This window comes from Onychostoma macrolepis, chromosome 03 (assembly GCF_012432095.1).
Source record: "Onychostoma macrolepis isolate SWU-2019 chromosome 03, ASM1243209v1, whole genome shotgun sequence".
Lineage (NCBI taxonomy): Eukaryota > Metazoa > Chordata > Actinopteri > Cypriniformes > Cyprinidae > Onychostoma > Onychostoma macrolepis.
This window is the reverse complement of record NC_081157.1, coordinates 31184801-31211650: the sequence shown is the minus strand read 5'-3', so window position 1 is coordinate 31211650 and position 26850 is coordinate 31184801. Positions and strand designations below refer to the sequence as shown.

The 26850-nt window shown below is 35.6% G+C and overlaps 3 protein-coding genes and 1 pseudogene across 7 annotated transcripts; all 4 read right to left on the bottom strand.

The window, feature by feature from the left end:
* Positions 1 to 6047: 6047 nt before the first annotated feature.
* On the bottom strand, positions 6048 to 10629 carry LOC131536311 (CD209 antigen-like protein E). Of its 3 annotated transcripts, XM_058769158.1 has the most exons (8): positions 10350 to 10629; positions 9867 to 9950; positions 9611 to 9667; positions 9451 to 9531; positions 8366 to 8502; positions 8130 to 8248; positions 7835 to 7985; positions 6048 to 6987 (listed from the first exon to the last, which is right to left on the bottom strand). In XM_058769158.1, the coding sequence occupies exons 1-7, from the start codon at positions 10414 to 10416 to the stop codon at positions 7838 to 7840; spliced, it is 693 nt and encodes a 230-aa protein (XP_058625141.1). In that variant the 5' UTR covers positions 10417 to 10629; the 3' UTR covers positions 6048 to 6987; positions 7835 to 7837. The 3 variants fall into 3 exon arrangements, with proteins under 3 accessions (XP_058625141.1, XP_058625140.1, XP_058625142.1); XM_058769157.1 differs by lacking the exon at positions 6048 to 6987 and having other exon boundaries at positions 7499 to 7985; XM_058769159.1 differs by lacking the exon at positions 6048 to 6987 and having other exon boundaries at positions 7836 to 7985; positions 8126 to 8248.
* Positions 10630 to 10808: 179 nt separating this feature from the next.
* Positions 10809 to 15243, bottom strand: LOC131536313 (natural killer cells antigen CD94). Its single transcript, XM_058769162.1, has 6 exons — positions 15092 to 15243; positions 14409 to 14522; positions 14256 to 14315; positions 14116 to 14178; positions 11884 to 12020; positions 10809 to 11436 (listed from the first exon to the last, which is right to left on the bottom strand). The coding sequence occupies exons 1-6, from the start codon at positions 15159 to 15161 to the stop codon at positions 11248 to 11250; spliced, it is 633 nt and encodes a 210-aa protein (XP_058625145.1). The 5' UTR covers positions 15162 to 15243; the 3' UTR covers positions 10809 to 11247.
* A 1029-nt stretch (positions 15244 to 16272) lies between these two features.
* LOC131536310 (C-type lectin domain family 17, member A-like) lies at positions 16273 to 19093 on the bottom strand. 3 transcript variants are annotated; one of them, XM_058769154.1, is made up of 7 exons: positions 18986 to 19093; positions 18787 to 18888; positions 17638 to 17700; positions 17474 to 17563; positions 17210 to 17346; positions 16996 to 17114; positions 16273 to 16891 (listed from the first exon to the last, which is right to left on the bottom strand). In XM_058769154.1, exons 1-7 carry the CDS (start codon positions 19050 to 19052, stop codon positions 16735 to 16737), a joined length of 735 nt encoding a protein of 244 aa, XP_058625137.1. In that variant the 5' UTR covers positions 19053 to 19093; the 3' UTR covers positions 16273 to 16734. The 3 variants fall into 3 exon arrangements, with proteins under 3 accessions (XP_058625137.1, XP_058625138.1, XP_058625139.1); XM_058769156.1 differs by having other exon boundaries at positions 16727 to 16891; positions 16992 to 17114; XM_058769155.1 differs by lacking the exon at positions 18787 to 18888 and having other exon boundaries at positions 18986 to 19085.
* Positions 19094 to 22578: 3485 nt separating this feature from the next.
* On the bottom strand, positions 22579 to 24219 carry LOC131534970 (C-type lectin domain family 6 member A-like; annotated as a pseudogene).
* Positions 24220 to 26850: the final 2631 nt, after the last annotated feature.

The window sequence follows — 26850 nt, the reverse complement described above, 5'->3', positions numbered from 1 at the left end:
TCGTGTTCAAGGCTGTCGAAACGGATTCCTGCTCCTTTCCCCACTGCATTGTTACCAGCACAACCAGTGGATGAAGTCACCGCCACCGGACTGCTCACTCGACCACAGAGAACGTAACTATCACTTATCCAAACCTCTTCCAGAGACCTTGGCATTGTTGTATATTATCAGTATATGATTTTTCTAATAGGGGAATTTACAGTAAAGACCCTCAGACCAGGTGTGTTGAATGAAGACCAGAAGTCAAAGATTCGATAAAAATGAAGAAAATTTACTGAGGAAGACAGTTTGCAGTTTCATCAGCAGAAGTCAGCTTCAAGACTCGCAATCGAGTTCGTATAGGCCGCTCTGCGTACATGTTCTAGACACCAACAGTTATACTCTAACAGAGGTCACGAATTACGTCAATACATAGGTAAGCAAGATTCTGGATGGTAAACATAGAAAATCTCCACACATGGACGTAAAACTCGAAGCATATCTTCTAGTGATTATTTTGGTGACAACTGATCAGAGGTCAGACGCAGTAGGTCTCTCCAGAGACGTATATCTGTTACCCTGGACATCAGGGTGACGGCAAATGACGATTTCCTCCCAGAGCTCTCTCTCTCTCTGCATCTAGCTGCAAAAATAGACATTCACACACAAACGCAGAGAACACATCTGTACTTCAAAGTTGCCGGGCTCTGCCCTGAATATTATCAAATATGGTTAACTACACACACACACACACACACACACACACACACAATGAAATCAGCTTCTTAGAGAGTAAAAAGGCAGACTAAAGCCATATTCAGCTTATTTTCTAACATGCATAAATGTAACGTTGATCAATTATTATTCAAGAAATATTATAATTAACATTATTATGAGGGCCATTGTAGATCTGCAATCCATTCCTTCAGTCCCCCGTTTTAGACCGGTGTGGGTTCCCATACCCCACGTCTGGTCTACCAAGTGAGGTCACTACGGAAAGTACATTTCTAGTAATGAACAGATTCTTTCGTAGAAATACTTCCCTACATGCACTAGTCTTTCTTCACATATTCACATAAAAAGTTATGTCCTTTCCAGTGAATCATTGTTTCTGTCCCTCCGACTGTAAAAGTGTCCTCCATCCATATATGTTTTCATCAACACACCTTTGTAAATACCACTCTTCCTACTACAGCTACTTCACACTTTCTTTTTAGACAATACATTTAGACAGCAGCCTTAAAACTAAAATTGCATATTCATTAACCAGATTTAACAAATCATTAATATATATAAGACCAATATTGAGCCATCTTTAAAAATAGAAATAAAAGTAATCATAAACATTATTTCCTCGAAAACCTAGAACAGTTCCTAGTTTATTACTTAATAGCCCTTTTATTAAGTTTTACTTTCACCACGGATCCATTTGCAGTCATTACAGTCCACATGCTATTTAAACATAAATTACAGAAACCTAAACTTGTCAATGTTAAGGACATTCGGTCGAAATGACATTTTAAGTATTGAAGTGCATAACTTCAAAAATACAATTTACTTGTTCACTTATTGTCATGCATGTATTTTTATATCATGACATTATTGTTAATCATACTCAGTGCCTTATCATTATTATTATTTTACTTTTTAGAACCAAATCCTCAAGACCTCGTGTAAAGTCAATTTAGTTCTCACTGTATTGTCAGTTAGAAATGCTTACAGGTCAGCTATCTGATCAAAGTCTTAAAACCCTTCAAAATCAAATCAAAAATGTTATAAACTGAACAATAGCCGACTGATTTCACAATCCTATCAGCATTTAAACAATACTATTGCTCAGATCTAAACTGTCAAATATTCAATAAAGAGACATCCTCAGTTTCTATAAATCTGTTTTGAAACAGTATAAATTATCAAAAAGCCCTGTCAGTGTTCACAATAATATTCATTTAATTTGACTTGACAGGTGTTCGTAAACAGCTCCGTAGATCCTATTACAATTTTGTTATTTTAAACGTTAACTTCAGCTGCTATATTTCCTTTAATTAAAACCTTTTGTTATTGTCTTCCTCCATCCCGGGTTAGCCAGCAGATCCAAAAGGTTTTGTTAAATTATCTCTATTCTACATAACCTAAACTATTGCGTCACTCAGACCTTGAGGACACACACAGACAGCCTTATAGCTGCTTTGCCTTTAACCCATAGTACATGAACTGTGTTCACTCCTTTGTCTTCCCACCAGCCTTTCTTTATGTGAGGGTGCTCTCTGGATAATTTGGTTAGTGACTTAGCCAATGTGTCACTGTTTATCTGCCGTCAAGTCTAAAATATTTACCTTTACCATTCGAATAACAAAGTGTTAACTTGTTTAAATTTAGACCCTCTGTTGAATTTAGGCATGGATTTTTAACCCATTATGGACGGCAATCTTAAATTTCACAAATCCAAATCATAAACACTCTTAAACATATTAATCCAGAGAGTGATTCAAATCAGCATTATTAAGGCCAAAAGAAGTCGTTATTACCAGTAGCAGACAGAGCTGGATAACCAATCCAGTTAAAGCTCGTCCCGTTCTGTGTCCTCTTTTCATCAGATTCTCTCAGAATTATCGACTTCTGTAAAGTTTGCCATTTCACTTAACCCATCTGTAATGATAAAACACTCATTCCAGAGGTTAGTGACAATATACGCAAAACACAAACAGAATTGTCCCCCAAAAATAGAGACCAGTCATCCTCACACTCGCACATACTAGACGCATGAATATCGAAGCAGCTTATATATACAAGGTTTGCTTTTGGTGTTAAATCGGAAGGATTTAAACTTAACATTTTTCTGTCAGTTTTACCTAGTTTGTACCTAGTCTCTTATCTAGTCTCAAAGTTTGCCTGTTCATTAATGATTTTTATTTTGAGAAATCAGCTGGGTTTTTTTTTTTTTTGGTCTTAAAATCATTGCTTTGTTTTGGTTACTCTTGCATAGCAGGCCGATAAGAGAAGCAGAGCGCCGTCCCTGCCTCCACTCAAGCAGTCTCTCTCTCTTACTGTGCAAATTATCATTTGACAGTTTCACCAATCTTTAACTTAGACTATAATATCAAATTCATTACAACATATAACCCTTAATCATTCAAATAGGTTAAAAATGTCAAGGTTTCTATATCTCAAATCTCAATTTAGACTGTTTAAAATACATAATGCTAGGAGTATTTCTTAAAATTATTTTTATCTTAAATGCTTAATTCCCTTAACCTTTGTTATCCAAACCATCTCTTGAATCAGCAAAAGCAGTCTTCATTTTTAGCCACCACCATGTCTTGTAATCATCTTATGCCATGCCTAATGACCTGCATGAGTAAAAACTATGATATAGACACATTAGTTCAATATCATCTCAGCCTCATAAGAAATTTTGTCTCATAATAATGGCTGTCATCACATGGTCTCAGATGGTTCTTAAAAACGGCCATTGCCATTAACTCTTTATAAATAAGCTCCTTTTCCTCAGGGTGTGATCCCCTGGCATAGTTGCATCAAGTTGTTGACGCTTGTCACAATGAAAAACAATCCATGAAGGAATGCAGTTGTTGGTGATCAGGTCTGGAGGAGCTCACATTTTTGAGGCAGATTGCTGTAACTTCTTACAGTTCCCCTCTTAACGATGCTCTAGGCCTATCAAGCATCCGCTCAACTCCACTACCATCTCACATATAACACCTTCCTTTTGGGCAGGTGCCAAGTGGCGGTGACCCCCTGCTTTAGGTTGTCCACTATTGGCCAGAAGAGGATCTTACCCGTCATTGAGAAATCACCTCATGCATACTGGTAACCACTCTTTCCCGTTGCAACATCCTTGACAGTTTTCTTCCAGAATCCTGTATTTTCTGCAGCTTAGGAAAGGTGCACTCAAGAACCATGAGAGCCATTGACAGCACCTGTACAGTAAAGTATTAAAACATTGAGACAGGTTAATCATATTAATATTTAATCACTAAAATCAATTGGATATCTTCAAGCCATCATGCCGAGATTACTCAGTGGATTTATTTTTCACACCCGTCCATTCAGTGTAATTTTCTGTTACTTCTATAGTTGCAGCCATCGAGCTCTGCATGATGGTGGAGACTAAAAATAAGACAGATAAGTTACTGGTCATAGAACAAGCAGCAATACAACTGTTTAATTATTCAAAATCATTACTTCTATAGCTCAGGGTCTAATATGATTTTAGAGGCTTTGTGTCTCTTCAACAATAGCCCCTAGATTGTTATTAAGTCGTTTTACAATCTTTTATTTCTTAAATGCATTGGGCAGTTGAAACATTTAACTACCAATTGCCCTCTTAATGCATAAAATCTGAATTTCTTGTAACATGTCCTTTAACATCTCAGGGTCTATGATCTTCAACTGAAACACTGTGCTTTACTATAAATAGCTTGTTATCACTTATGACACAGGCTCAGATAACAGCATTTAGCTGACTTTGAATGAGAGAGAGAACTCTGAGGGATTCAGGACTGGTAGCAATGCATTTATTAACTTTTAACATAATTTCATTGTACCATAATTTTACTCTATCCCATCTTAAAACTTGTCAGAAATTACATGTATTTTCAAATAAACATCTTTCTTTTTACTTTATTTTTGCAGCTCAAAGGTTTCTTCAAAGTTAGTTCTTTTGCAGTCCTTGTCAGTACATTGTACATCAACGTATTTATTCCTTCACTTAATTCTGGCTATGGCTTTGGAATTTCAACAATGGTTTTAAATCTATCAGGGGTTATCTGACTCAGATATGTGACTTCGGGTCATGCTAACATGCTTTCTTCAAAGTTAACTTTGAAACCCCCGTTTATGTAACTTGTTTACGACATTATCAGCTCATATATAAACAATCATTTTTCACTAGAAATGGGCATTTGGCTATGATGCTGAGTGGCAAAATTTTTACAATCCGATAGTAAAATTACTCTTTTGCCCAAACATCAGTAAATATACAAATTACAAATTTTCCACTCAGAACATGTCTCTGTTACTTTTACAGCTTGAACCAGAGTCATGGTGGGGGCCAGCATGAGATAAAAACAACTGTTTCATTGCAGTCAAACGCAATCTTATCTTCTAAAGCAAAACATAAGCTTCTAAGTTTTTCCAAAGTGCTACTGACTTTTAATCAACCCAGAATTCGGTTCAGTATATTATCAGAGCTTGCAACAGTGGCTGGAACAGATTTATGATATCATTCTTTGTCATTTAAACCTTCTATGCACAAAGAATCAGATTAAATTAACAATCAGTTACTTCTAGGATTATTTTTAACAAATAGCCATTTTACACATCTGAAGATAGGCACATGCATTTAGAAATGTGTATCTTTCTGGTTCTTTCTTTGTTGAAAGCCAATCAAGTTTTTGTTTTAACTTTCCAATCAGAATCAAAGCCCAGACTCATCATTCTTTCAATGAATTCAGAGAATATTTTTAAGGTCAGAGCTTCAGAGCCAAGCTGTTTACAGCATTTGCTCTCTTCCGTTTCATTATTTCTATCAGGGCTGAGCAAGTTACCTAATTTTTCAGCCATAATTCTAGCACAGTTGAAAACCAAAACAGATTATAGCAGCAAGAGATTGAGGCGGCGATCTTACCAACAGCACTTGACTTCTGCGTGATGAAACTGCAAACTGTATATTCCAGAATTTCCATATACCGGTCCAATCCAATTAGGGTCATGAAAACTAAATTTTAGCTCTTTCGGGGTTGTTCCTGATGCATCCCAGATCAATCAGTTCTTGCCGTGACTTATATATATATATATGGATATGAGTAATTATTTTTCAAATATTAAAATTTTTAACACTAATTTTGGTTACTGTAAAATTACTGTAAATAAAATCCAATTCATCAGTATACTGCTGTAATTCATTCAATTTAATATAGATTTCATTAGATTTTATAATTTTTTATATATAATTCATTTTATTTTTAGTCTACATAGGTACTACTGGCATTCAATTAAAACAGACAAAATATCAAATTCTTTATTTAAAACATTGCATGTATAACTCTTAAAAATACAGACTTCCAATGCTGGAACAGTGCATCTTCAACATTTCTCCTGTCTTAGGACGTTTTGCAGTGCATTATGTTGTGTCCTCTGGATTCATCCTCACAAAGAATCTTTAAGCAACAGAAACATAATGGGAAAAAAGACTGCGCGTCGGGTGGTTCTTCGCCTCCACGTCGTGCATTCAAATCGTTTAATGCACAGCTAGCCGTTGATTATCCCTTACATCTACAGTGGATGCGGACAGTAAAGTGATGCCCCGGTATATTTCTGAAGTACAGATGTACTCCAAGGGCTCGCACTGTTTCTGACACGAAGTACAATGGATTTTTCCAATCATTACAATGGACTACACATCCAGTGTAATCAGTCCCAAGCTGTTGCTCGTGTCAATCCAAATGTAAGAAATGAGGAAAATAAAACAACCTCAATAGAATGGCGCCAAAGAGACCGTTACAGCAAATACAGTAGTATACAGCAATTTTAAAAAATACAGTAAGTCTCTGTATGTGGGGTCTGACGTCACAGAAAATTCCCACGATGCAAAGGGTTTTACAGTTATTTACTGTAAAGGGAATTTGCAGTATTATACTGGGTTATATACAGTAAATAACTGCAAAAATGACAGAAATACAGTGAATGTAAGGCTGATTGGTGATTGGGGTGCCTGCATCCACAAATACAATCTACAGACAGAGAAAGACAAAGAAAAAAAAAAACACAAAAAGGCTGTGTAATACTTGATGAGAGCAGGGCCCTGTTTAGAGAGTTCATACCCTGTCCTTGATCTTAGGATAGATCTCAGTCACTGCCTCTAAATGCTGTTGATGAACGCCTCCTTCAGCTCCTTATAATCTATGCTTCTGTTCTTCACTTTTTCATCATTTCACTCTTCAAACCATGCATAGTTAGCAAAGCTAACGACAGTCACGGTGGATTTGCCTGTAGGTGAAGCATATTTGGATTTTAATTTAAACACAAACATGATACATCAGGCAGAAGTGTCAGTTATTTTAGTGGAGAAACTTTAATAACTGATTCAACCACACTGCAGTCGTACACTCATGTGGTCACATGTGCGCACACTTAAATCACTCTGGACCTCATTAAAATCCTAATTTCAGATGTGAGCGTGTTTATATATAATAAACGTGTTTAGTGTTGACTCTTCCTCCGATAACTAATAAAACTGATAAAACGGTAGGCTATGTTTGATATGGTAGATAACAATATTTACCTACTTTTTGTTCATTGTGAAATAGTGCTTTTGTACTTTTTGTTCATTTGTACTTTTGTAAGACCCATGCAATGACCTTTAGTAACATTAGGACTACAATTGTTTTAAAAAAGTTTTAAATAAATAAATACAAACTTTGTCCTCCATGCTTCTCCTTAAGAGCGTGTCCCCAGATTGCTTGTCTGAATCTTATGAATTCTTAATTTTGGTATTTTGTATGCAAATAACTGGGCAATATTTAAATCATTTACTTTATTTGTGCAACAAATTACCAAGTACATCATTTTGGCTTTTTAAGAAAACAAGTCTGGAATAGAATTAAGTAAAATAGTAGGCCTATAAAATAGAATGGGATGCAACAATCTTGTTATATACTGTACAGCGTCTAAATTTATGGATTCATTTACAAACATAACATACATGGCATGATACATGACCACTAACGATAGCCTATTACAACTCATAATCATTCACAGGAAATTACAACAGGTTTAAAGTTTAAAGATAACTATCTAAATACAAGCAATAAAAGTAAATACTTCTTATTTAGACCTGTCACTTAAGTGGAGGACATGATATCTCACAGATCCTCTTCTCTTTCCTCAAGCAAGAGACGTCCCCCCATTTTTTTCCTTTTAAGATAACGCAGTCTTCACCATGCAAAGGATTTTCAACCTTCCAGTCATCTGGAGGAGACTCCCATCTAAAATAATGAATAAATTATCTGTTACATCAAGAACAGATCAATGGGGAACAACAACTGTGTTGGAAAAAGCTTCATTTGTTTGTTATTTGTCACTAATCAATACAAAGGTGGTTTTAAGAAGAATTTTAAAATGATACTTGCAAGAGGTTGTCGTTTAAAGGGTTGTTGTCCACCCAAAGCCACACACCCTCCGTCTGGCTGTCGGTTAGGCCAATCCAGTGATAGCCATATACACCATTTACTTGTTTAGACAGAAATTCCTACAACACAGAAATAAGTGCTTTTGTCTTTGTCTTATAATGAAACCCAGAATCTATTAGTTTTAACCTGTAAACTCTCTTTATCTCTGCCATCGTCACACTGCTCCTAATCTGTACCTGTTCGTCTTTATTGTTGATGATGACCAGATCTCCTCCCAGATCCTGGCAGCGTCGTCTGCTGCTGTTCCAGTCCATGATATCAGTAGAGAATACATAGAATCTGCCCTGTGCTCTGATCCACTTCTCTTGTAAATCTGCATAGACAGTTTAGCCAGTAAAGTTTAGCTTAATAAGGCCACAGCCATATCACCCTGCAGCCCAAGACCGGTTGCCCATGGAAGCTAAGCAGGGCTGAGCCTGGTCAGTACCTGGATGGGAGACCTTCTGGTAAAACTAGGTTGCTGCTGGAAGAGGTGTTAGTGAGGCCAGCAGGGGGTGCTCACCCTGTAGTCTGTGTGGGTCCTAACGCCCCAGTATAGTGACGGGGACACTATACTGTAAAAAAAAAAGCACCGTCTTTCGGATGAGACGTTAAACCGAGGTCCTGACTCTCTGTGGTCATTAAAAATCCCATGACACTCATCGTAAAGAGTAGGGGTGTTACCCTGGTGTCCTGGCCAAATTCCCTCCACTGGCCCTTGTCAATCATGGCCTCCTAATAATCCCCATCCACTTGATTGGCTCTATCTCTCTCTCCTCTCCACCTGTAGCTGGTGTGCGGTGAGTGCACTGGCGCCGTTGTCCTGTGGCTGCCGTCGCATCATCCAAGTGGATGCTGCACACTGGTGGTGGTTGAGGAGAGACCCCCCACATGATTGTAAAGCGCTTTGGGTGTATTGCAATACACATGAAAGTGCTATATAAATGCCTCATTCATTCATTCATTCATAATAAAGATGTACAGGAAGTGCACTCAAAAAAGGTGAGAAATTTTTTTATATTTACAAGTGCATAACTGTATTTAATCTTGTGTACTTCTGCCTTATTTAATAAAGGGTGTTACTAATCAAATTCTGAACTAAGAAATATAGAAATGACAAGTATACAATGAAACAGAGAAATCAAACACAGTGTGTAACTGAACTAGTTGTGATGTCAGGTCAACTACATTTGTGATACTCCTGCCGCTCTGCCCATTTTTTACAGTCGACAGTATGGAGATACTTTTTCCTCTTTATGAATTCATAATGACTTTACTGTACCTGAACAGTAGTTTGGTAGACTGTGGTTTTTAATGTTCATGGAATTTATTTTCATGATTGGTTGAGCATCTAAAGGCAATCCTGTGGAAAGAGCCAAATTGGTAAGACTATCAAGCTAATGTGCCTGTACAGCTTTGGGTGAGTTGAAATGATTATTTACCTGAATTTAAGCAGTTTCTTCTTGGTTCACAATACAGAATTGCATTTTTGGTGATATCTGCAAAGCATTGTGGTGCAGTGAAAATAAAAATCTAATAAGCAAATGCTGATATTTAATACAACATGTCTGAATGTCAAAGACCGCATTGAAAAAATGGGACATTTTTAAAACCTTATTTAAACATGGAAATAAATGGAAAGTTATGATGCAAAATTGTAGATCACTAATCAAATCAAATCAAATTAGAAAAACTCACACAGGTATGCCAACACCCCATTTGCCAACAGAGACAGGAAGAGGAGAACGGAGAATTTCCTCAGCATTGGTTCACAACAGTGCCCTACATAAGCAAACATAAGCACTATTACACACATAATATATTTAATATGTATATAATAATATATATTTTATTCAGAACAGTTTGGGATTTCATATTACTTCCTATTTTTTTGATCTGTTGTGTTTCTCATTTGTCATCCACTTGTAAGCAAAATGTGCAAAGAGAATGAACGTAAACCGTTTTAGTCAGAACCTTAATGTGGCTGCGTAACAAATAATTGACAAAGGAGAATAAGAAATACTGATATGCAGTACAAATGCAGGAGAAAGGAAGGAATATCAAAACAAACATTAAACACTGACAATGTAAGTATTTTAACTCCGTGAGCATCTTTGCGGAAGACTATATTAAGTCAATATTCTTTAAAAGTCAGTTAGTAAGGGCAAGAAACACACTTACTCTCATCTTTATCCACTGATGTCAGTTTGGGGTCTGATAAATAGTTCGAATAAACACTTTCAATCATCTTTTGTTTGAAGAGCGTTTGTTATATCGCAGTGATAAGAGAGAACTGAAGCACTCTGGTTTCATGTGACAAAATACTCATGAAGAAAGACAGGTTTCTGAGGGTTTCATTTAACCACATCGACCAAGTAACGGTATTTGCAAAAATTTCCAGTCAGCAGCTTATTAGTGGTGTTGGTTTTGTATTAACAACTATGTTGTGAAACTTAATATATCTTTTAAGTTGGTAGTATTTTCCTAAGTTGTTAGACTAAGGAGGATTTGCAGTGCACAGATATGTATAACAGCATGATAAAAAAGACAGGTTGTTAAATTAAAGGCTTTACATGTGGTTAATTATAATTAAAATGTAAAAAGGGAAATCTGTAATTATTCACTTGACTTATTAGTGCTAACAAATTGTTTAATGAACTTTAATATTCACAAACGGTGCTGCAAAGACATTCATACAAGTTAAAGTGTCCATTTTTAGCTTACTGTAGATGCCATAACTGAATAGCTGACAGCTCTAATTCCTCTGCTAAATCTTTTACCTTCAAAATGCATTAACACACAAAAACAATATACAAAATATTTTTACACTACATTTATGTATGTGTGTGTGTGAGAGAGTTACACAGTCATTAGTTCTTAAAACACTTTTTAAAACTATGATACTATGAAAAAACGAATGAAAAGTATGATATTTCAGTAAATTCCCATATCAAACAGTAGTACAGAAATTTGAAAACAAATAAACAAGAGAGAATATCAAATGCATCAATCCTATATTTAAATGAGCGCATAGTGAAACAAAAAGTCAACTGTAAAAAATAAGTAATCTACAGTAGTTCTATTGAAGGCATGGGATCTCACAAATGCTCCTCTCCTCTCTCAAGCAAGATATGCTTTCTTGTGTATTTCCTTTAAGTACAGCACAGTTGTGTTGTTTGGAGTCCAGATTTGGCCAGTTTCCATCCTTGTTCCCAGCCCAGTAGAGATCAGATTCACCAGTAACACATAGCCTCCGAGCAAGAAATTCCTGCATCATAAACACATGATGTATTATATTTATTCTCTTCTGTATTTATTCATAATATTCAATGGAATCTTTATTATAAAATGATTTATGCATAGTTTTTCCAATGAAAATGCTTATTATAAAAACACTATGTGAGGTGACTATTTTACACTTGCCACAGTGTTGTATTTGTGAACACACACTGTGGGTTTTCACACCTGGACCCACTTCTCTCATGTTTGTTCCTCTTTTAAACACATTGGTTTATTTCATAATGTACAGTGAAATCTTATTTTTAAAAGTATTTATGTATGCCTTTATTATCGAAGATATCTATTTAAGAATACAATTTTATGTGACTGTTTTAAACTGTATTTGTGAACACACACCGTGGGTTTTCACACCTGGACCCACTTCTCTCACATTTCTTCCTCTTTTAAAAACCATGCAGAACACAAAGTTATCTACCTTCTCCTCTGTGTTGTTGATAATGGCCAGATCTCCACCCAGACTCTTACAATACTCTCTGCTGGAGGTCCAGGTCTTGTTGTAACTGGAGAAAACGTAAAATCTGCCGTTGCCCTTATACCACTGCTCTGGCAAATCTACAGAAACAGTTTTCTATATTTATCAAGAGGAAACATACATGTGTGTCTGTGTTTCAGGTTTGTGGTTTAGCTAGAAACACATGTAGAGGTTGGAAAAAAAGCTGAAACCCTGCTGAACTGCACCTTTACATACATAAATGTGTTTGTTCAGTATTTTGGAATGACTCACCGTTAAAAACACAAGAACAGACATACGGCAAGGCTGATACAGAACGTGTACAGAAGCACATATTCATACTGATATTTCACTGATGAGTGTGGGAGGAGACCGGCCAGCAATTAGTTTCAGGTGCAGGTGGCTAGTCATATGATCAAGACAGCATAAATGGTTGTTGCAACAACAGATGGGGTTTTTGATGTTGTGCTTGATGTGCAGCCTCTGTACTCTTTCACATAGGAAGAAGTTTTTATTCTGTGTCTGGGAAGCGTGCCAGACAAACATTTATTGTTGCGGTACCTACAATGGGCTGATGGCCGTGTTGGAATGCTGAATAATGTACCTTTTATCTATCATGTTTGGGGATTGAGAGCTGAGATTGGGTAACTGCTGCAGTTGTACTTTCGATAAAGGGTGGACCAGCCACTGTTTCTTGCATATTTAAGCTTTATATTGTGGCTTATTGTTTCTTTTATTTGATCTAGATGATTAATGTGATTTCTATTACATATTGTGCGTGTTATTTGCTTTTTGTTTTTGTGGTACTGCTCTCCTCTTTTTGTGTGTTGCAGTGCTCAGTGACTTTGTACAGGGCCGGGCCTGCATCGACACTAAACCTCCTTCAGTGTAGGTGATTTGGGTGGAGTGGCACTGCTGTGTGGTGGGTATTAGAAGGTTGGCACTGGACTGGTTATTTATTTGCAGTGTATGCTGTGGGTTTTCTTGTTTTTCTTCTGTTTATTTCAGGTGGTAGGAGGTCATAAGGCCCGACCCTCTTGCAGTCTTGAGAGCTATTTCCTACTTTTGTGAATTTTATTGATACGTTGAGGAACTACTACCCGGAGATGCCAAGTGGGGACCCAGAGGCCAGTGACCACAAATAACTTCTTTATTTCTATTTTTTTATTTCTCTTCTTTCTCATTTTTTTATGTTGTGTAGTAAGCTTGGGTTGTTGTAAATATGAAGGGGAACAGGAGGAACTTCTTGCTCTATGTGAGGAAGTACAAAGGCTGCGAGTAGTTAATGCACCGGTTCATCAAGGAGTGGGTGCCAGTTCAGCTGTAAGTAGTATTAGTGGACCATCTGATATTTCTAATATTGCCTCATTGAGTCTCCCTAGGCAAGCAACACCTGAAAGGTTTGTTTATATTCACCGGGAGAGGAAGTGTCCTTATTTTTCTGGCTCTAAATCCAAAACCGATTTATCGGTTTATGATTGGATTGAGAATGTTGAAGCATGTCTTAGGGATAGGTGCATTACTAATAGAGAGAAGGCCCTCTTCCTTTATGATCATTTGGAAGGGGAAGCAAAAGCAGAAATTAGATGTCGCTCTTTGACAGCTTGAGAAAACCCTGAGGTTGTTTTACAAGTCTTAAAAGAATTGTATGGTTCTTCCTCTTCCTTTGTTGGTCTCCAAAAACAGTTTTTTGAAAGAAAACCGACAGATGGAGAGTCATTAAAAGCGTTTTCTCACTCACTATGGGCTTTAATTGGGGGTATCCGGTGTTCTTATCCAAATAAGCTAATAGATTGTTTGTTTCAGGTGGTAGGAGGTCCATAAGAGCAGGCCCGACCCTCTTGCAGTCTTGAGGAGAGCTATTTCCTACTTTTGTGAATTTTATTACGTTTTAACATTTGATGGTCTGTGTTGGACAATAAAATTGTTTTTTTTCTGTTTTTTTTTTACAAACTACATTGTTGCCTAGAATCAAGTATTGTGATTTGTGGAGGGCTCCTCCTGCCTTAAATATGGAGGTGGCGTAGTTGGCTTATATTTCCTACTCTACATGAGAAAAAAGCAAATGTTTGGTTGGAGTAATTAAAGACCGCATTTTCACTTTTGCGTGAACTATCCCTTTAAGGCGACTAGTTTCAAACAATAAAGAAAATCCACCAGTTCTTGTGTATGTTGAAAAACTAAACACAGTTTTACCTGGGCAGTAGTTTGAGCTCCAGTCCTCATCGTAAGTGCAGCCTGGACTACCTTGTTCATGGTCTGAATAGGGGTGTGAGAAATGAAGAAAAACAGTTAGTTATCATATAAATTTAAGCAGATAGAGATGAATGATTTACCTGAAATTGAGCAGTTTGTTACTGGCTCACAATGCAGCAGCATACTGTATTTAGTGACACCTGCAAAAGACAAAAAGTGTAAAAGGTAGTGTAAATCTATACCACTACATGCAGTTGGTTAGTGGTTCCTGTAAAATCCAAAGATATACTCACACAAATATGTCAGCACCCCATTAACCAGCAGAGACAGGATGAGAAGAAGAACAACAAGGACCTTGGCACAGATAACGTTAGGTCTACATCGCTTCTCTTTGGCAGATTTCCTAGCTACAAAATAAAATACAAGTTTAAAACGAAACTCTATAAAAATGACTTTAATTCTTTAGAATAAAGCGTCACACGGTGGTCCTTTGCACAAAACGAATCGTTTAAAAATCATTTTTATGTCCAAAAATAGCTTAAGTTAACTTGCATGTCTAAAAATAAAATGTCGTGTTTAAACAACATTGCTGTGGTGGAAATTAATTTACCGCGAAAAAAGAAATATAGGCTACTTCATATGAGAGGCATAGGATATTAAACAAAACGATATATCTAACGATTACCGTCTGACACAAATCAGGCAACTGTTGCTTGCCTCCCAATATACAATGCTCCAACTTTTTTTTTTTTTTTTGTGGGTGTGTGAAACGGTCGTTTTTGTTTGTTTGTTTGTTTTTACGCTCATAAAACATAGCCTAATACTTCGTAGGCTATATGTAGAAACCAATACAAATTTTAAGCAGCCCCTGTCATACCTTTTATCTTTAACCTCATTTATAGGTCAAGAATGTGCTACACACTTTTAAACCTAAATGTGTAATTATTATCAAGAAGGAAAAGAATCAAGCACTTACTTCCAAATGAATCCCTTTTCATCCAGTTGATGTTGCCATAAATATGGTCAGACATGTCATGTTTGGCCATTACTGTCAATCAGAGAAGTGTGCAACAGAAAGGTGGTGAAGTGCTCTCATCTGTGGGCGTCAGTGAAGACACACTAAACAGACATGCTAATGCAAACCAAATGTCATTTCCTGTCAATATTATGATGCTGGCAGATTTTCAAGATATGTTGTTCTATTGACATTTTTTTCTGGTGTGTATTGTGCTTTTGTGACATTAATGCAGTTGCATGATGATTAATGATTTAATGCAGTGGTCAGAATTAGCCTATTGATTATGTTAAATAATGATAAAATGTGGAAAAGAAAATAAAGCTTAATGAGGGATGAAGAAGTTGCAACAGTGAAAGGTCTACAGTCTCTATTACAGATCATATCATTACAGTCTGCATAGAGGTCTCAGTATACAAAGTGTTTTGTTTGTCGAGTTAATTTGTTTTCACAAAAGAAAATTCAGTCAAAACCTCAGGACACACCTTATTAAGATTCATCTACTTACTCTAGTTCATACAATGTATTTGCATGATCTTTGTTTTTCTATCATTGAGGAACGTCTATTATGGAAAATGCCATTACGTTTCTAATTACAAGAACATAAATGAAAGATTTTACCCTCCAACATGAGTTGCCATTCATGTGGCTAAAACCTCTGACTGAGATTTATTCATTAAAAAATGTTATTGTCCTTTGACTCCAGTTGTATTGCATAAATATAACGAAAATGTCCTGACACTTGCTTAAGATGCAGAGTTTAAAGGTACACTATATCATTGTATATGGGAATGTGATGAAGTCAAGAATTTTTGGAAAGATGTGAATGAGATGATATTCCACTGTCACCTTTTTTTAAATTTCATTTATATCCCATGCAATAGATCACATGCAATAATATATTTATAAATGGAATATATTTATAAATATATGCATTCTTCAAGCAAGACTTATTTCTTTAAATTGGAAAACCATGTGCACCAAATATAGGACGTTGGCTGAAAGAAATGGAAACAAATGTCAACAGAAAAAATAACATATGTTAAGAGATAAATATACAATTTTTGATGGAGTTTGGGGACCTTTCAGATTGTTCTTAAAATGTGGTGGAGTTGGAAATCTGTTGATAGAAGACTAAGAAAAGAGGTGATACTGTTTATTAAAATAATGTAAAGATTAAAACTTAATTATAAGACAGAATAAAAGTGTAATTATAAATGAAAAAAAAAAAGATTGGTCACTTTATGAAAATCTAAACAGTCTTAAAGAGGAGAAGCCATTAGAGTCCTTGTATAAATTGTAGGCTATACTGATGTTCAATAGTCATGTGTCATGCTTGATAAATATAGTAAAGTAGTGTTAAATATGTTGCTAATTACTAATTTGAGTTGACTGTTCACTGATTTCAATAAAAGACAATAACATTTTTTTAAATATTTTTATTGCATTTTAAACTATCAAGTGGGGGGTGAGAGTAAGCTTCTCAGTACTTTACATTAAATGTCTTATGTTTAATTTACTCTTTATTGTACACTGCTCTCTGGGGGCTTAAACACATTTTACTACCTCTGTAAGGATGTGTAAATGGCATATGGAAACATTATTTAGTTCGAACATAGAATCTCACAAATGCTTCTCTCCTTCCTCAAGCAAAAAACATCTCCCCACTTTGCCTCAAACATTCGTCCATTCAGTACAACACAGTCTTCTCCCAGAGGATTGTCAGCTGATTTGTGATCATCAGGAGGCCGCGCCCAGAAACTGACAAATGAAAACAAAAAAAAAAGAATAAATAATTGATGAGATGTTTAGACAGGCACCTATCCAAAGAATTTTCAGATGTATCAATAGAAATGAATACTTGCTTAAGATGATCCTTGGTGTCGTCCACCCACAGCCATACACCTTCCGTGTGGCTATCAGTCAGACCAATCCAATATAATGTTCCTACACCAATAGCGTGTATTTGCTCTGCAAGGTGATTCTACGAAATAGAAATTAATCTATTTAATTTATTATGTCCAATACATATATTGCATCTTCAAAGCAATTTTTATAATAAGAATATTTTAAATCTACCTGCTCCTCACGGCTGTTGATGACGACCAGGTCTCCACCCAGATCCTGACAGCGTTGTCTACTGCTGTTCCAGTCCTTTTTATCACTGGAGAAAACATAGAATGTGCCATTTTTCTGGACCCACTTCTCTGGGAAATCTTAAATAAAAATTTCTGAATGTTTAGTATCACTGTGCAGTACAAAACTGTTATATGTCACATGAGTAGCGAGACTCAGCTTCTAATGTTTCTAATATGTGCTGACATGAAAAATAAATCGACTTGCTTTTTTGGGGACAGTGATGTGCTTGGGACCTGTTTTCCATATCCTTGTGAAGGAATTGTTCAATTCGAGCATTGTGGCCAACATGCTTTTCTAGCATAGAAATAAACATTGTGTACTGTTATCTGTATTGTCATATAAATGAAGAAGATGAGGAGTTTGTCTACCTTGATCTGAACAGTTCCTTACTACTTCACAATTTATAATCCAGTCTAGGTCATTGCTATAATCTGTAATACAAAGTAGAAAGAATTCTATTTTGAATTTATATTTTGTATATAATATACATTGTATAAAAATAAAATGTATTTTAGACACCAAGTGAACAACAAAAAGTTCATAAAACTATAGCTTGTAGTCTATGGGAAACTACAGAAATCCATTACCAAAAGAAATTTTATTTGAAATTATTTTGTAGTGTTTTTGTATATTCACTCTATAAAAAAATGGTGCTATATAGCACTAAAAGTGGTTCTTTGGCTCGTAATCATAGGGGAAGCACTTTTGGTGCTGTATAGCACCAAATCTTGGTGCTTCAGTGGTTCTTCAGCAGTTCTTCACGGTTCTTTGGCATGACTGAGGGGCTATATAGCACCGCTACCATATACAGAACCTGTTAAACTCCTGTTCAGCGGTTCTTCAGTGGTTCTTTGGGGTGATTAAGGTGCTATATGGCACCACTGCCGCACAAAGAACCTGTTAAGCCCCTTTAAAGGTTCTTTACGAGCCAAAGAACCACTGTTGGTGCTGAATAGAAGAAATACAATGCAGTATGGCACCTCTTATGGTTCTACATAGCACCATTTGACAAAGGTGCTGTATAGTACCTTTAAAGATACGGTGCTATATAGCACCAAAAGCGGTTCCATATGATTACGAGCCAAGATCCACTTTTAGTGCTATATAGCACCATTTTTTTTTTTTTAGAGTGTTGTCTATATTTTAATTACTTGTTTTATTGTTTCAATTTTCTGTACAGCACTTTGGTCAACCTTCTGGTTGTTTTAAAATGTGCTTTATAAATAAAGAAAACAAACAAACAATTTAAGACTTTAAGACTAAAATATTATTTTAATGGAACAGAAAATAATATTTTAACAATCCATGATAATCTGAACAAACAGCAGAATAAGCACAGACCATTTCAAGACTATTGTGTGAATGTTATGTGAAAATTATTTTATAACAATTTTACACAAATTGATAAATTATTACGTGTGAGAAAAAAATATGTGGTTTGTTTCAATAATAATAATAATGATAAAATGTGAAATATATGTAGCATGCTGCAATATATAAAGTATAAGGATACTCACACAGGTAAGCCAACACTGAATTAGCCAGCAGAGACAGGAAGAGAACAGAGAGAAAAACCACCATACAGATAGCTTCTTTCTTATCAACAAAGCAATTTCTATCTAAAATGAAAAATAAATAAATACAATAACATGAAAAGTTAAATAAAACTGTTTAAACAAATCACCCGCAAAAATGAAGCTGTGAAATAGCACTTACTTATATCTTTATGTGCTGATCTTGAGATGGCCCTTGGAATGATGTTGGAATGAATATTTGCAGACATCTTTCGCAGATATGTGAGAAATGAAGAAAGGATCTGTTGAAGTATTCTGGCTGGGGTTTAACTTTAACTACTTCAGTGGTGATATTTCCTGTCATCATTTCCTGTCAGTTGGTTATAGTTGTAGGGGCATCATCTCAAACAATGAATGATACATTTTTATCTATGGTCAATGCTTCTTGAACACTTGCGGTTTTGCTGAATTTATTGCCTAATTGCTGAAATGTTGCTCTAATTTAACTCTGATCTTACTCTAATTCAATACTGATGCAAAGTATTACATTAGAAAGAAACATGGCTTTCTTTTTCGTCCCTCGCTTATCGAACCGGAGAGGGGCTTCTTGCTGTTCACAGTTCAAACAGATATAGATATGAAGCAGCAACCACAGACCTTTAGACATACAGTGGTGTGAAAAAGTGTTGACCTCCTTCCTGATTTTTTAATTTTTTGCATATTTGTCACACTTAAAAGAATCAGATCATCAAACAAAATGTAATATTACACAGAGATAATGCAAGTACATACAAAATGCAGTTTTTAAATGATGATTTCATTTATTAAGGGAAAAAAGCTGTCCAAACCTACCTGGCCCTACGTGAAAAATTAATTACCCCCTCCTATTAAATCATGAAAGAACTGTGATTAACCACATTATTTTAGAAAGCTGAGTTAAATTTCACTAGCCAAACCCAGGCCTGATTACTGCCAGACCTGTTGAATCAAGAAATCACTTAAATAGAACCTGTCTGACAAAGTGAAGCATGTTTAAAGAGCAACACATCATTCCGCGATCTTAAGAAATTCATAAACAGATGAGAAACAAAATAGTTTACATGTATCAGTCCGGAAAGGGTTATAAAGCCATTTCTAAGGCTTTGGGACTCCAGCAAACCATGGTCAGAGCCATTATCTACAAATGGAGAAAACTTGGAACAGTGGTGAACCTTCCCAGGAGGGTCCGGCCTACCAAAATTACTCCAAGAGCACAAAGACGACTCATCCAGGAGGTCATAAAAGAACCCAGAACAACATCTAAAGAACTGCAGGACTCACTTGCCTCAATTAAGGTCAGTGTTCATGATTCAACAATAAGAAAGAGACTGGGCAAAAACAGCATCCATGGGAGAGTTCCAAGGCAAAAGCCATTGCTGACCAAAAAGAACACAAAGGCTCGTCTCACATTTGCCAAAAAATATCTTGATTATCCCCAAGACTTTTGGGCAAATATTCTGTGAACTGATGTGACAAAAGTTGAACTTTTTGGAAGGTGTGTGTCCCGTTACATCTGGCGTAAAACCAACACAGCATTTCATAAAAAGAACATCATACCAACAGTCAAACATGGTGGTGATAGTGTTTGCCATAATTGATGGAACCATGAATTCTGCACTCTATCAGAAAATCCTGAAGGAGAATGTCTGGCCATCAGTTTGTGACCTCAAGCTCAAGTGCACTGATAAAAACATCAGCTTCATCAGTTTCAAGTTAAAAACATCTTAATAATGAATTTGTTTATTACAAACATGCAGTTTCTCAGTCCAGAAGATGTTAATTGAAGGACTAGGATTACTTGTGGATTATTGTGATGTTTTTATCAGCTGTTTGGACTCTCATTCTGACGGCACCCATTCACTGCAGAGGATCCACTGGTGAGCAAATAATGTAAAGTAAATTTCTCCAAATCTGTTCCAATGAAGAAACAAGCCCATCTACATCTTGGATGGTGTTTGAAAGTTAGTACATTTTTTGCTATTTTTATTTTTGGGGTGACAACTGTTTCTGCATGGATAATCCACCAGGGGGCAGAAGACAATGATAAATGATTGCAAACAATGGTAAAATATAGTAAATTATTTGATATTGCTATTTGCTCCTTGATGTTGATATTATTTTAATGTATTGTCGTGATTATAAACACACTGGTTTGTGGCATAAATTGTTTTACCGTTTACTGCATTTAGCTATTCTTCTAGTTATTTACTAGTTAGTTACTAATAGCGTTATTAATTACATTATTACCATTATTAGTTACTAATAGTGGCTGATAAATCAGAAGTCCCACACATTCCTTCCACAATGCAAAATAAGGTGGATGGAGGCTTTAGAATGTATCAAAAATTATGCATTTGGCATAACCATATAAGCACACATTGACTTTGTGCTGTATTCATTGTACATGTTCATTCATGTCTTTTTATTTGTTCCTTCATGACGTATGCACTGCTGAGGTGGTATGGAAGCCCAGGAATTGTTGGTCTGGTGTCTCTCATCTTCCTCTTGACAATACCCCATAGATTCTCTATGTGGGCACGTGCCAAGTCCTGCTGGAAAATGAAATCAGCATCTCCATAAAGCTTGTCAGCAGAAGGAAGCATGAAGTGCTCTAAAATTTCCTGGTAGATGGCTGCGTTGACTGTGGACTTCAGAAAACACAGTGGACCAACACCAGCAGATGACATGGCAGCCCAAATCATCACTGACTGTGGAAACTTCACACTGGACTTCAAGCAACATGGATTCTGTGCCTCTCCACTCTTCCTCCAGACTCTGGGACCTTGATTTCCAAATTAAATGCAAAATTTACTTTCATCTGAAAAGAGGACTTTGGACCACTGAGCAACAGTCCAGTTCTTTTTCTCCACAGCCCAGGTAAGATGCTTCTGACGTTGTCTCTGCTTCAGAAGTGGCTTGGTAGCCCTTTTCCTGAAGACGTGGTGACTCTTGATGCACTGACTCCAGCTTCAGTCCACTCCTTGTGAAGCTCTCACAAGTGTTTGAATCAGCTTTGCTTGACAGTATTCTCAAGCTTGCAGTCATCCCTGTTGCTTGTGCACCTTTTCCTACCCAAATTATTCCTTCCAGTCAACTTTGCATTTAATATGCTTTGATACAGCACTCTGTAAACAGCCACACCTTTCAGTAATGACCCTCTGTGACTTACCCTCTTTATGGAGGGCGTCAATGTTCGTCTTCTGGATCATTGCCAAGTCAGCAGTCTTCTCCATTATTGTGGTTTCAAAGAACAAGAGATACCTGGAATTTATACTGTAGGGATGGTCATTTATTCAAACTCAAATGTAAATATTCTAATATTTTGAGATACTGGTTTTTGACTTTCATGAGCTGTAAGCTCTAATCATCAAAATAAAAAAAATTTAAAAAAAAACTTTTGAAATGTTTTACTTTACATGCAATGAATCTAAAATATATGAAAGTTTCACTTTTTGAAATAACTTACAAGAAAAAATTTACTTTTTCACGACATTCTAATTTGTTGAGATGCACCTGTATATTATTATATAGGCTATAACAGTGATAGAAAGTCACTAAGTATCAAAAGAAACTTTGACATCCATGGAAACTTTCCATTCCACAAAATATATAATATTCTTCACACTAGAAATGATTCTTTTAAGAAATGTTCACTGAAAGGTTCTTTGGTGAACCAGTAATGGTCAATCTATGACATCGCCTTGAAAACCCTCTTTGAAACCTTTATTTTTAAGAGTGTAGGTGCTGTAGTACTGATCAAGAACAAGGAACCTCGTAAATGCTTCTTTGCATTTTTAAGCAAGAAATATCTCCCCATTTTTCTCCTTTTAAATATCCATTTATTACAGCACAGTCTTCACCCATGGGATCATGTATCATTATCGTCAGGAGGGAATATCCACAATCTGACAGGACAAAACAAAGTGTCAGGGCAGTGACCCATTTCAAAAATCCATATGGTCCTTAAATAACTTGTGCCACCTAACAAAAATGCAACACTAAGCACATCAGATGTTGAAATAAAATGGTACTTAGGAGAGGTTGCTGTTTAAGGGGGTGTTGTCCACCCAGAACCACACTCCTTCAGTCTGCCGGTCAGTCAGACCAATGCATTAAAAGTGACTATTTGCTGAGCAAGAAATTCCTAATAGCAGAAATATGACTTTAGTCATTTAGTATGTACAATGCAACCAAAGGTTTGGTATAATGAACAACAGAGTGTTGCAGTGTGGCTGCAACAGTGTTTTTGCAACCTTGCACTTAAAACAAACCCAACCCATAGGTTTCTATGATATTTTGGTGCCTAAATATTTCCTCCGTTCAGTGTGTAAATCCTAATTGCAGTAAATTTATGGTAGATACCAAAAAAAAAAAAAAAAAAATCTAAAAGCTATAGTAGCTTTAACAAAACCACAAATAATTTAATAAAACAATAATAATAATAATAATAATTATATTTCTCTATATGCATCTGCTCCTCACTGCTGTTGATGACGACCAGGTCTCCACCCAGATGCTGACAGCTAATTTATAGGATAAATTAATTGAAAATTATATAATGATTTATAATAAAATAAGAAAATGTGGTTTACAAACCTAAATTTTAGTTGTTTGTCATTGGCTCACATCCCATCAAACGATCTGTGTCACTGGTGTAATCTATGAAGCATAATTATAACATTGAGAAACTGATACACAGTGCTAAGACAACATATACAAATACAATTTAAGTGTTAGGACACTCACACAAGTAAGCCAACACTGCGGTAGCCAGCAGAGATGGAGAGGAGAACAGAGAGAAGGACCACCATACAGACACCATCTCTCTTATTGCTGACACACTTCTTATCTGAAAATACACAAACTATTGTTACAGAAACAAATAATTTTCAAAACAAATCAACACAGTTTAAGGTCATACTTCTCTAAAGCATTTTCTGTCAGGCGGATTGCAGGTTATTGTGGGTGACCTAACACTGTCAACAGTCGTTTTTAAATACGGGGTCCCACAGGGTCATGTCATGAGTCCACTGAGGTAATCATCATTGCACACAACTGCAATATATTCTTTAAAAATAAGACCTCTGAAGTGGAAAGCACAAAAAAGTTTTATGGCCCCAGTTTTTAAACGTGAATATTAAGTATTACATATGAAGAGAGAGAAAAACAGATAGCATATAAAACTTTTCATTTAAAGTTCAGAACACTAAAGAAAATTACAAACAGAAAGAATACCATGTTAATCTCATGTAACAGTATTTCTGAAATATGTATCTGATTGCAGATTACTCTGATTATATATAAAATTATGGAGAAAAAAATGCACTTACTTTGATCTTTCTCTGCTGATCCTGAATTATGTCGTGGGAGATTATTTATATAAATATTTTCAGGCATTTTGTGGCTACTGCTGATTTTCAAACAGAAAACTGCTCTGATTGAACTTGGTATTTGAGAGGTTCAGCTATTCGGGGTTGTGTACTTTCAGATTGTTGTTATTCACATAGATAAAATTAACATTATAAAATAAAATAAAATCATAGATTATTATTATTTTGTCTGCTACCGCTCTATAATACCACTATATTGCAAGAGATTAAATTGACACAATCTGGAACTTTCATTTTCATAACTGTGGTATTTTCTAAACCCGTATGTGAATGTGAATTACCAATTAAGGTAGTAATTCATTGCCAAAAATTATTTTGTGCAAGAAATGAGGAACATTTAGAAACAGAAACACTCTTTAAAGCAATCACTGGACATTTAGCACAACGGCCAATGAGTGATCCTTCCACATTCAAATGTTACTCTTACTGTAATCACAGTGGACCAACATGAACTTTGTATAGTGGAAACTAGGGAGTGTTGTAACATTTTTTGCTTTAACAGGATTTTATTTGTACTATCTTAAACTTTGATTACACTTCCCATATCTATTTGCTACAAATTAAAGCTGTTTAGAAAACGACAACAAATGACATGTATAAATCTAAGATAATCTAAAGAAAGATTGATGTGAATATTATATTATTATGATTATATCAAGCAGATCTGAAACTAAATGAGTTACAGCAGATTTATAGTTCCTTGCTTCAGACTCTGTAAGGACTGTAAATGTTGAAATTAAATGATATTTTATGTATATTAATATAAGTGGAGATCTGTTAGCATTTACTGTTATAATGTTGGGATTTGGGTAGAGTGGGGGGAAATGCCCACCTTAAGGAATGTGTTATTTTTTTGTGAAACAAAAGTTAGATGCATCTAGAATAGCTGTCCAAGTTTTCAATAACAATGATATAAATATGGAAAATGTCCAGAATTTTGTTATTAGATTTTAATAAAAGATAAACTTGAACCATTTTGCCCCTTAGAAAAGTGTTTTATTTTTCAGATTCTCTTCGTATATTTACAGCAAAATAAGAGCACAAGCAGTTTTAGCTTAAAATTAAAGACATGCTAAAATAAAAAAACTAAATATTTATGAACCATGCTGAAAAAATATTGTTTTCTGATGCTAAGCTGAGCTCTTACATGACATCTTTATTTTGTTTTTGTTTTGTTTTTTTACAATTAAAAAGAATCTGAAGCACAAAATAAAAAATAGTAAATCCGTGGGTTAATATATAGTTATTAACAAAAGCAAATTTTAGCATAAAAATACTGCACCAACTCAGTTCCTGAATTTCAATTGAGCCATCAAACAAGATGCAGAATTGCAAATTGAATTTGAATAGTTTACTTTGAATAAAGTAAAATTAAGTGAAATCCTTTTTTTTTTTGGAAGAATATTTTTGAAGTAGAAAATCAACAGTTGTTTTCAGGTGAGTTTAGCCCCTAAAGTCACACAAATAATGCACACAACTGTTTTTGATACTTTTTGTTTTCCCTTACTTGTAATTGACACACTTCTGTTGAAGTTCAAAATTTTCTGATCTTTCATTGTAAACATTGATTAAAAAAAAAAAAAAAAAATTCACTTCATATGCATTTTTTCCCCACAACATATCAATGCATCTGTTGTTTTCTTTTGAAAAAAAAAAACAAAACAAAACAAAACAAAAAACACCTTTTTAAAATGATTATTTTATTATTTTAAGGATGTTTTGGATCCAAACATGAGTGAGTGATCCTGTGTATTCCTGTGATCAAAGCTGAGTTGCCTTCAGTGTCACATGATCCTTCAAAAATCATTTAATACACTGGTGTGCTGCTGAAGAAACATTTCTGATTATCAACAGTTGTGCTGCTTCATATATTTGTTTCAGTGTTCTTTGATGAATAGAAAGCTAAAATGAAAAATGTTTATTTAAAACAGAAATCTTTACTCTTAACTTTAAATTAACACATCCTTGATGAATAAAAGCTCACTGACAACGTCAGACAACCTTTGGAGACGGCTTATGGTAGAGAAATGAGCATTACTGCAGTCAGCATGCCAATTGCACGCTCCCTCAAAACTTGCGACATCTGTGGCATTGTGCTATGTGATAAAACTGCACATTTTAGAGTGGCCTTTTATTGTGGCCAGCCTAAGGCACACCTGTGCAATAATCATGCTGTCTAATCAGCATCTTGATATGCCACACCTGTGAGGTGGATGAATTATCTCGGCAAAGGAGAAGTGCTCACTAACACAGATTTAGACAGATTTGTGAACAATATTTGAGAGAAATAGGCCTTTTGTGAACATAGAAAAAGTCTTACATCTTTGAGTTCAGCTCATGAAAAATGGGGGCAAAAACAAGTGTTGCGTTTATAATTTTGTTCATATGTATCACTTCCTGTTAGAAGGCTTTACAGCTTTTGTCTGTGGTTAGATGTAAATCATTCAGCTAATTAACAATAGCTTAATATCAGCTATAAACATTTATGCACATTTTTTTAAATCTAAATGTGTCAATGTGATTCAGCTGAGACCTTGCTAAGATTTCAAGTTTCAGCATTTCCTGCTCAAGGTCTGAATTTGTAGGACAGTGCGCAAAATCCTTCAACAGTTACATACACAAGCTTCACCTGCAGAGA